General features: G+C 44.1%; 1 protein-coding gene across 3 annotated transcripts in view; it reads left to right on the forward strand.

Annotated features, from left to right (window-relative positions):
* Positions 1–7566, forward strand: part of FAM171A1 (family with sequence similarity 171 member A1) — a 78703-nt gene extending 71137 nt beyond the window's left edge. For all 3 annotated transcript variants that reach the window (XM_028749793.2, XM_028749794.2, XM_028749796.2), the window contains 3 exons: positions 25–141; positions 658–772; positions 4695–7566. In XM_028749793.2, the coding sequence (XP_028605626.2) occupies positions 25–141; positions 658–772; positions 4695–6402 (1940 nt within the window). In that variant the 3' untranslated portion in view covers positions 6403–7566. The remainder of the gene's footprint in view (positions 1–24; positions 142–657; positions 773–4694) is intronic.
* The last annotated feature ends 3779 nt before the right edge of the window (positions 7567–11345 follow it).

The raw sequence follows: 11345 nt of genomic DNA on the forward strand, positions 1-11345 counted from the left end.
ACATTTTGAATCCCTGTGTTACAGGAACATGGCTGAAAAGCAGCTTGGGCATCGTAGAACAAGAAGGAAGCGAGATGACCTGGACGTATATTGCCCCACAGCTGGGATACTGGGTTGCAGCCATGTCCCCCACAAATCCAGGTGAAATGAGAGTTTTCTTTTCTTCATAAATTTCTGCACACCATGCTGTGAATGGGCCTGTGTGTTTCACTATAGTATTAGTGCACCCGCCATTTTAATTACCCACAAGGCCCTCCCAGCGTACTACTGCTCTGGGGCATTGTGGGAATTATTAATGGTGGGCATCTTGTCACTGTCTGGCGTGGGTGGCATCACTCCTGCTGCCTGCAGAAGCACCTACAGGGGACCCCCTCTGAGCAGAGGTGGTTTTAGGATAGCATGATTGGTTCAGCTGCGCTGGGTGCCGGCACCGCAACAATAATATAGAATGGGGTGCAAGAGTTGGGGGCACTGAATTGTAGCATCACAGAGGGCGCCAGTGAAATTTGAAAGTCTGCCCCTGTTCCCAGGCAGGGAGGGGTGCACACTTGGACCCAGAGCCAGCCTGTCCCTTAAATATGCACTCAAAGGAGAATTGGAAGGCTCTGTATTGGTTGGATTGCTTTTCTTCAGCCTTTTCAACTTTTTCTCTTCTAGGTCCCGTTGTAACCCAGGACATAAGCACTTACCACACAGTGTTTCTTTTGGCTATTCTAGGAGGGATGGCTCTGATACTTCTGGTTTTACTGTGCCTCCTCTTGTACTACTGCAGGTAAAAAAAACTCTTAAGAGTTTTCCGGTAAATTTTCCATCCTACATTCCAAGCATCCATTAAAAAAACCAAAACACGACCTAAAACTGCAATGTAACTACATTGTCCATCTCATACTTCCTAAAAGGGTCTTCGTATACAGTGGTACCTCGGGTTAAGTACTTAATTCGTTCCGGATGTCCATTCTTAACCTGAAACTGTTCTTAACCTGAAGCACCACTTTAGCTAATGGGGCCTGCTGCTGCTGCTGCGCTGCCAGAGCACGATTTCTGTTCTCATCCTGAAGCAAAGTTCTTAACCTGAAGCACTATTTCTGGGTTAGCAGAGTCTGTAACCTGAAGTATATGTAACCAGAGGTACCACTGTACTGAGCATATTACGGTCCATAGCAGTAAGTCACAATATTGGGACCACAGATGTTTGGGCAGGAGGTCATGTCAAAATGATTTGGGGGCCTCTGGAAGTTTCACAGTTCAACTTATGGTAAGAGGATATGAAGTCCCTATGAAAGTGTATTGATTTTGCTGTCCTTCTAACTTGACTCACTTCTGTTAGCTTTTTTACTAAAGCTAACTCTCATACCTTTGAACCACCATGCTTGCGGCATGAATGGAGATTTCTGGCACAAATGTTTTGCTGTCTCAAAGCCTGCAGGTTGCCAGTAGGGAGGAAATTAAGTCTATAACCTCCACTGTTTCCTCAGTTTGTGTACAGAGATCATCCCATTTTGCTTTAATACTAGGGGGGAAAGAAACATTCCATCCTGGTGAGTGATCCTTTAAATTTTCTCTCTCTTGGCACAGAAGCTCTCAAAAAGAAAAAGAAAAAACCATTAGATCTCTAGGAGCACCTTGAGTGAGATAAAAACAAGAACTAAATGATTGGGTCTGAACCATCTGAAACTAATTCAGACCGATGCCCCCTAGTTGAGCTAGTAACTGATCGGTTTGAATAGATTATGCATTTTGTACAACCCTTTAGTTGCCCATTTCTTAAATTGCTTAAATTTTCTTTCCTCTGTGGTATAAAAAGGGGCACAATGGGGAACTAGGAGTCACGCCCGTTTCCCCCATGTTACAAAAGGCTGGCTTTACAAAAGGGGGTTATCAATTTCATTTAAACCATATGCAGTTATCTTTAGAAAGGGAAGCACTTTGTAATAGCGATCTTGGTCCCAGTTCAGTAGTCCACATCCTGATCTCCTCTTACGATCTGTTTCAATTGCTTAAGGTGACAGGCATCGTAGCATAACAGGAGGAGAGGCATCCAAAGCCATCAACTTCATGTCTATTGTTTGCCATTTCATTTTGCAACGGGGGGGAAATGGTGCTTTCTCACAAACACTTGCAGATGGTGCAGTGATACGTATATCAGCTGCCATAATAGTCAAGCAAAAGAACACCTTTGGATTTTGGTTCCCTGTTATGAGCTCTGTTCAGGCATTCTGAATACTACTACAGTGGTACCTTGGGTTAAGTACTTAATTCATTCCGGTGGTCTGTTCTTAACCTGAAACTGTTCTTAACCTGAAGCACCACCTTAGCTAATGGGGCCTCCTGCTGCCAGAGCACGATTTCTGTTCTCATCCTGAAGCAAAGTTCTTAAACCGAGGTACTATTTCTGGGTTGGCTGAATCTGTAACCTGAAGCGTATGTAACCTGAGGTACCACTGTACTACTACTACTACTAATTTTATTAATTATATCCCGCCCATCTGATTGCATTTCCCCCAGCAACTCTTGGCGGCTTACAACACATAAAACATTGTAACACATCAAACATTTAAAACTTCCCGATACAGGGCTGACTTCAGATGTCTTCTAAAAGTCAGGTGTTTATTTCCTTCACATCTGAAGGGAGGGCGTTCCACAGGGCGGGTGCCACTACCGAGAAGGCCCTCTGCCTGGTTCCCTGTAACTTCACTTCTCGCAGTGAGGGAACCGCATGTGATATGCCCCTAGTCAAAATGAGGGCCTCCTTTTCAAAGGGAAGAACAGCAATGGAAGAAAAAGGATTTTGTTTGAAGGAAGATTTGATTGGCATTATGTATTATTTATTTCCCAGCTCTCCTGAGGACTTTTCAGTGTGGCTTAGAAAAGTGCAACAATACCAAAAAACAACAACAACACACCATTAAATACAAAAAGGAGCAGCAATAAATTATATGTAAAAGCAGCATTTAAAAGCCATACTTAAAAAAACAACTTAGGCCAACACATGGAAACGGCAGAGCATGGACAGGCATGCTAACTCTGTCTCCATCGTCTTTGCCGTCACCCTCAGCATGTTACCTGGTGACTCTTTGGGCTGTGACGAAACCTCCTTTACTTGTGAAGACTTCCCGCATTTTGAAACCTTCACCTCACACAATATTCTAGCCAGGAGAAACTCCCAAGACAGACTGCTGTCCCTCTGAGAGTAGAGGATGGATGGCTTCCACATCCAGAAAGACCTTTTTGGATGCAACCCAGTGAACCTATACAAGCTCACTGGAGGGTCACATGTTAAAAAGAATCATCTTTTTTTCCCCTTTTAACATGTGAAATTAATGAAAATATAAGTAGTTGATTTATTCCAAGGGAACTTTTATAAAATAAAAAGCAGCACAGACATTTAGGAATTCTATTACCATCATCATGATGATCATCATCATTATGTCTCTTTTCACAAAAGTGACTCAGCAACTTAAATGGGGGGACAAGGGTGGCGCTGTGGGTTAAACCACAGAGCCTAGGACTTGCTGATCAGAAGGTTGGCAGTTCAAATCCCCGCGACGGGGTGAGCTCCTGTTGCTCGGTCCCTGCTCCTGCCAACCGTGCAGTTCGAAAACACGTCAAAGTGCAAGTAGATAAATAGGTACCGCTCTGGCGGGAAGATAAACGGCATTTCAGTGCACTGCTCTGGTTCACCAGAAGCAGCTTGGTCATGCTGGCCACATGACCCGGAAGCTGTACGCCGGCTCCCTCGGCCAATGAAGCGAGATGAGCGCCACAATCCCAGAGTCGGCCACGACTGAACCTAATGGTCAGGGGTCCCTTTACCTTTACTAAAAGAATAGAGAATAAAAGAAAAGAAGAAGAAGAGGAGTTTGGATTTGATATCCCGCTTTATCACTACCCTAAGGAGTCTCAAAGCGGCTAACATTCTCCTTTCCCTTCCTCCCCCACAACAAACACTCTGTGAGGTGAGTGGGGCTGAGAGACTTCAGAGAAGTGTGACTAGCCCAGGGTCACCCAGCAGCTGCATGTGGAAGAGCGGAGACACGAACCCGGTTCCCCAGATTGCAAGACTACCGCTCTTAACCACTACACCACACTGGCTCTGTTCATATATATACAGTCATACCTTAGAAGTTTAACGGAATCCATTCCTGTTCAACTTCCAAAATGTCCAAGTCTGTTCAACTTCCAAAATGTTCAAAAACCAAAGTGCGGCTTCTGATTGGCTGCAAGAAGCTCCTGCAGCCAATCAGAAGCCACGGAAGCCCCATCAGGCATTCGGCTTCCAGAAATAGTTTGCAAACCGGAACAGTCACTTCCGGTTTTCCATCATTCAGGAACCAAAACATTCGGGAACTAAGCTGTTTGACTTCCAAGGCACAACTGTATATAGAAATAAAATGTACAGGCAAATCCAGCCTCACCTGCCCTACTAAAAAGATGAGCACAAAAATAGGCCACAAATATACAAATTAAGGGCCAAAAGCCTGGGTACATAAAAATGTTTCTGCCTGGCAACCAAAAACAGATAAAGATGGTGATGGGCATGCTTCTCTAGGGAGAACATTCCACAAACAGGGGGCCACCACTAAGAAAACCTGTTCTCTGCAGAGATGTCAGGTTGGAACCCTGAATAGGAGCATTCATTTAACAAAAGACAGTTGTTGCAGGTGCTAACTATTTTTGTTCTCTTTTTATGATAGGCGAAAGTGTCTGAAGCCACGTCATAAGAAACTGCAGCTGTCCTCAACACTTAGTGGCGCTAAGAAGGATCAGTCGACCTCTATGTCCCACCTCAACTTGATATTTTCGCGCCGCGAGTCAGAATTTCCTGGCGGGTTGTCCGTTGCCAGCAATGGACACACAGAATCCTCCGGCCACAAGGAGCTGATGGGGGCCGTGCGCATGGAGAAAGTGTGTCCGGGGGGAGAAGCAGATATGCGCACTCCCATGCTCAAGCACACATACAGCACCTCGCAAGAGTTTAGTTCCCGAGAAGAGTTGCTTTCCCATAAGGAGAAGGATCAGAGCCGTATGTCTCTAGAGAACATGGCCTCTAGCGACACTCTGCGAAAAGACTACCTTAAATCAGTGGATAGCTTTCCTATAAACCCCAGGAAATCTATGGAGGCATCAGAAGGATATGACTCCCCTGACAAGGAAGATCACAGGAGGAGTTACAGTGCAATGTTGACTCGGCCTTTATTTGAGAAGCCAGAGCAGGCCTCCATGAACCATATTTCTACAGGAAGTAAATACAATCTTCAGGAGCAACTGTACCCCATCCCTTCAGCACCCGAAACAGAACTGTTAGACTGCAGGCCCAGTGAATGTATGATGTCTCGCTCTGTTGACCACCTCGAGAGACCCACTTCCTTCCCTCGGCCAGGTCAGCTGGTCTGCTGTAATTCTGTTGATCAGGTTAATGACAGTGTTTACAGAAAAGTATTGCCTACGCTGGTTATTCCAGGCCATTATATGAAACTTCCCGGAGAACATCCTTACATTAGCCAGCCTCTGGTTGTTCCCACCGACCAGCAGATCGACATAGAAAGGCTCCAGGCGGAACTATCGAGCCCTCATTCTCAGCTCTTCCCACACTCGCAGCAACAGATGCAGCCTCAGCAGCTGGCCGCCCAAGCAATATCTCAGCAGCATTTGCAAGAAGCTGGAGCGAGCGAATGGAGCACCCAGAATGTCTCAATGTCTGAATCTGTATCCATTCCGGCATCGCTCAACGACGCCTCTTTGGCGCAGATGAATAGCGAAGTGCAGCTTCTTACAGAGAAAGCTCTCATGGAGCTAGGAGGAGGCAAGCCCTTACCTCATCCTCGGGCATGGTTTGTTTCTCTCGACGGGCGCTCCAACGCTCACGTCAGACATTCGTACATCGATCTTCAAAGAGCTGGGAGGAACGGAAGCAACGACGCCAGCTTGGATTCCGGGGTGGACATGAACGAGCCCAAATCCGCCCGGAGGGGAAGGGGAGATCATTTGTCCCTGCACCAAACCCACCTGCAAGTTCAGGTACATCCGCAGAAGGAGCAGAAAGCTCCCGACAGCACGGCTTACACGCAGCTTGTGTATTTGGATGATATGGACCAAAGTGGCAGCGAATGCGGTACAGCCGTTTGCAGTCCAGAAGACAGTACTCTAAGGTGCCTGTTGGAGGCAGGGAGCAGAAGGACGGGCAGCCAGCTGCCCAGCCTGCAGGAGGAGACGCTAAAACGAACAGTGGAAAGTTCACCAGAGCCCTTAACGAGCCCAGAGCACGGAATGACTGTCCATAACGAAGCTGAAGATGATGAAGACGACGAGGATGACGACGACGACGACGATCAAGGAGAAGATAAGAAGAGTCCTTGGCAAAAGCGAGAGGAGAGGCCACTGATGGCGTTCAACCTCAAGTGAGCTGCGGTCCATTCATCTTTTCCCCCACCGACCCAGGGGAGTATTAAAGTTGCCAAATATTTCTTTCGGCGGATGTTCTCAGTTTGTCTGTGGAAGGGGGAAGAAAAGGGAGAGGGAGGGAGAACCCTCAGGGTGGGGGCAATGGAGGAAGTGCAAAGAATTACTGTGCAGATTCAGATAGTTGCTCTGAAGAGGCCGCGCAAGGGACGCTTCCTACGAGAGAGCTTTTAAGAGTGTGACTCTTGATTCCATTTACTTGACATCAGCCATCAAGGACATTTGGACATGTTTGGCATGTGGTATGGCGGATTATGACCTCAGATTTCCCCGAAAAGGGATCTATGTGAAACTTGATTGCGTTTTCTTAAATTCAATTGTATCATGACAGTGCTACTGAAAGGGTATCTTTCATTAGACTTTTTGACACTTGACGTCTACCGATATGCATTATCTCCAAGGAAGGCTATGCATTGCTGCTTTTTAGTAACCTTTTTTTGCGTAAACTATGCTTTTCTTACTTATGTACAAGGTAGTTGTTAAACGTTTTATGTCCTTACGATAAGTCTGCTCAGCAACTGATTTTTACCTACACAAAAGCCTGAGTAGAATCTCTTGGTATTTTGAAGAGCCTTTTTTTAACGAAGCCAAACTGAATTTTAAAGTCAGCTGCGATTCCTCTGGTTCCAATCCCCCACTCCCAAGTGCCTTTTTTACAGGAACAATGAACAGCCCCTTCTTTTTGCTAGCGCCTTGAATATTCAGATTTCTTTCTCTTTCTAAAGCTTTACATTTTCTTTTAAGGACTGCATGCCATCAAATGTCTGTGCTGATGGGACCCCTCATTTCACCGCAGTGTGTTCCCTAGTTATGGTGTGTACTGTGGATTCTGTTTAGCAAAGATAGGCTAGAGGACATCTTTGGAAAAGCAAAAACCCGAAAGTAGCCAAGAAGATAGTTGCAATGACTGTAAATATGGTGTATATAGGCTGAAGTAACATGGACTATGGACCAAGCAAGTGGACTGAATGTGTGTTTTAGAGAGTTCGGGCAAAAGTTATTATGTACTATCCAAAAGTGCCAGATAAACACTTCTGTGCTTTCTCTATATAAAGCTGCTTGGTTATCCAAAAATTATAATTGAAAAATAAACTTTTTAAAAATTTAGGATTTTTTTTTAATTCCTCCTTTTAGTTGCAGCATTATTATTATTTACTAGCAGTTTGAACTCTACAAAGTGGCTGCTGAGGTTGGTGTGCTTGAATTCTATCACTTAATTCTCATGGAATCTCAGTGCCCTCCTTGGTTCATCTATGGCAAGGGAGGGGCAATGCCAAACACCCGGCTTTCCATTTGCCACTGTTGCGGAAAACATTGTGGACATAGGAGATAATTGAACACAGAAAGTCCACTGACAGTGATTCAAAGGCCAAAGTACAGCTTTAATGCAAAAGCCCAAATGCAGTGCAGCCATATAAATCCTGTACATTTCCCCGGGGGCAATTTTAATACCTGTTGTGTTGTTTTTGAAAGAAAATTCAAGGCAATTAAAGTTAACATTGCCATCTGTTTTAAATGGCTCCCTAAACTGGGGAGGGGGGCAAAGGTGAGTGTATCATTAAAGAACATAATAATTCTTGTGGATTTCACAGATGTTACACAATTTGCTTTGTATATTTTGTTCTAATGTTGTCGACCACAAATATTAAGAAAGCTATTATGCATACACTACTTGAGACCTTTGGGAATGCTTGTATTAAAGAATACATCTTTAACGTTCTTGCTATGTTTCAAGGGCAAGGGTGGTCTATACAGGATTGGAGATCCATAATGGATGTATTGCACTACATTAAATAAGAACATAAGATGAGCCTGTTGGATCAGGCCAAAGGACAATTTAGCCTAGTTGTAAGGCCCAGCAGCTCCTCTTGGCACTAGTGTCCTGTTCTCACAGTGGTCAAACATATGCTCATGGGAAGCCTGCAAGCATATTATAATATACATAATTCTGGTAAAAAAACACTAAAGCTTCATTCATACATGGGGTTTATTACATTCGTTTTACTGGTTATAATGAAAGAGCTTCTGTCCCAATTTGCAATGTTCCTTTTACACTGCAATTACCTATTGCGTTACAGAACTTTGGCTTTCTGATTAATTTACCAGAATCCCACGCTAAATTTTAAACATCAGGAAAGAACTGCATATTGGCATACCGCTTCAGATTTCATCGCATGAGCAGCCGAGTTGTAATCATGAAAAACCATGTGAAAATGGCAATGCAAAACTCCTGCGATTTTCTGGAAACAGCATGGAAATGAACGGTAGTCAACTTCCTCAAATTCTGCTACATTTCCAGAAGTGGCTTTTACATCATGTGATGAAAGAGCATATAAAATGTAAACATTTATCAGGTAAGGAAACAAAGGTCTCTGATACGTAGTTACTCTTCTCATCCTGGGGACCGAACAAAGAAGATACTTGGAGGAGAACTTTGTCCAGCTCTTCTCCAGAGTACCTGGTGTAACTTAGATGGCACTTCCTTCAGCCAACTTATTCAAGAATCCCTACACACACCTTGGTAGGGCAAAGGACCCCTGTTTGTGGTATCAAGGAACCTTTGGGATTTGCTTGGGGCAAGCTAGTCTCTCAGAATCCTGCTTTTTTTCCTCATCTCCCTTACTCCACACCTCAACCGCTGCTCCTCGCTATCCCTCACCGTCATCTTGCAAAAAGAGACAATTTGTGGTTTTGTCCTTCCTAAGAGGTGTTGAAATGCATATTTACTCTGCACCCTGTCCTACAAGCTTCATAGTATAACATTTATACTAGTGGATGTATACCAGGGGTACCTAAGTCCTAGCCCAGAGACCTGATGTGGCCCCCACAAAACAATTTCATATGAGACTGCAGACCCTTCACGATTTTGGTAGTAAGCATGGCATACACCAAAAAACCCACAACTATCCCCCTCAACTCTGGGCCACTGCTGTCACAGGGTGGCATTAGTTTCTGCCATGTTCACTGGCTGACCTTGGGCCAGGTCACTGTTTGAAGGACCTTGCAGGATTGTATTCAAAACAAAACGAAGTAACCTAACATTCATTTTTGCTGTGTGAGCTCAGTGGAGAAAGAGGGTGGAGTCCAAATGTGAAGAATGTTCTGGGACAAATGTGTTCCTTTGTAATATATTTAATGCAGAGATCTGGTACTTTATAATAATGCAGGTATTTGAATGAATACGATATAATCCTGTCTTCTAAACTCACCTCCCCACAAAAAAAGAGATTACCATATTGGCAAATACAGCTCCTGGAAATGTCAGCTGTACTGGCAAGAAGAGATGAATGGAGTATGTGGCTAGGCCAATAATGAAGATGACTCCCAGAAGACAGCCAGGCCACACCCAATAGAGAAAACCCTCAATGTATCTAAAGCAGCTCCCCTGTTAATCATACAGAAGTGATGCAATCATTGATTGATTGATTGATTGATTGATTGATGCAACGCCTACAACACCTAAACAAATCTGAACTTTGCCTCTCCTTCCTTGCGATGGCATTCTGCTTCTCCAGAGAGCCGTTTGAAAGTGCCACTGTTGTCTTTTTGACCTAGATGCTGGCACAAGGAGCAGTGTTGGAAATTAATTGGGCCAGCAGTCTTTTTGATAGTAACTCTCGGCAATAACCCACAGTTACCCACCAAGGACCAGGTTATAGCTCAATAAACGGCGGCACCAGCTCCACTGTGCTTTTCGGGAGCTTATTTCTGGCAGTTTTTTAATTTCAAGCAAAGGCTGTTAACGAACAGGATGTAATTAGTGTGTACAAATGAGGCACTTCTCGGGGATAAAACAGCTACCCAAACAAAAGCAATGATCCTAATTTAAGAAATCAAATCTCTTTAACACAGAAACTTGATAACAGTAAGAGAGTCACTAAGAGAAGCATGTATTATTTCTTCAAAAGATTCATAGACCGCGTTTCAAACAAAATGCTTCCCAAAGTGATTTACAGACATGTTGTTTACAACAAACTAAAGCTCAGTCCAGATAAGATGAGGCACTGTTGGTGGGTGGTTCCTGAGATCAGATGGATGGGAGGTTTGCTTGCTCTTGATGGGTTACACTTCCTCTGAAGGAGCAGGTATGTAGCTTGGGGGTACTTATGGATCCATTGCTGTCACTTGAGGCTCAGCTTTAGCCCAGCTGTGCCCCTATCTGGACAGGGATTGCCTAATTTCTGTTGTCTATGCTCTGATAACCTCTAGGTTAGAATACTGTAATGCATTATATGTGGAGCTGCCTCTGAAGACAGTTTAGAAACCTCAGCTGGTGCAAAATTCAGCAAGGCAAGATGGTTTGAGCGTATTACACCAATCCTGGCCTGACTGCCAATTAGTTTTCAAGCCCAATTAAATGACTCAGTACTGCAATACTTCAAGGACTACCTCTCCTTATGAACCTACCTGGACCCTGCAACCATCATCTGAGACCCTTCTTCATGTGCCGTCTCCATGAGAGATCTGGAGGATGGCAATATGAGAAAGGGCCTTTTCTGCAGTGGCTCCCTGTTTGCACAATGCTCTCCCCAGGGAGGCTCACCTTGCCCCTTCATTATACCTATTTAGGCGCCGGGTGAAAACATTCCTCTTCAACTAGGCCTTTGGCTGATTAGCATTCTATGGCCTTTTAAATGTGTTGGGTTTTTTTGTTTTGTTTAGTTCTTGTTTTTGTTACGTATTTTGTATTTTTATGCTGTGAACCACACCATGAGATCTTCGGACGAAGGGCAGTATACAAATTTAATTGATAATAATAATAATGCATACAAGCAAACCATAATATAATTTTAAAATCAGATTAAAAACAGACATGTCACTGCATTTTAACTGTTACAGAATATGACTAAGGTCAGCATAAACTAGCACCAGACTAGCAATTAAAA

Source organism: Podarcis muralis, chromosome 12, assembly GCF_964188315.1.
Source record: "Podarcis muralis chromosome 12, rPodMur119.hap1.1, whole genome shotgun sequence".
In the NCBI taxonomy this organism is placed as follows: Eukaryota; Metazoa; Chordata; class Lepidosauria; order Squamata; family Lacertidae; genus Podarcis; species Podarcis muralis.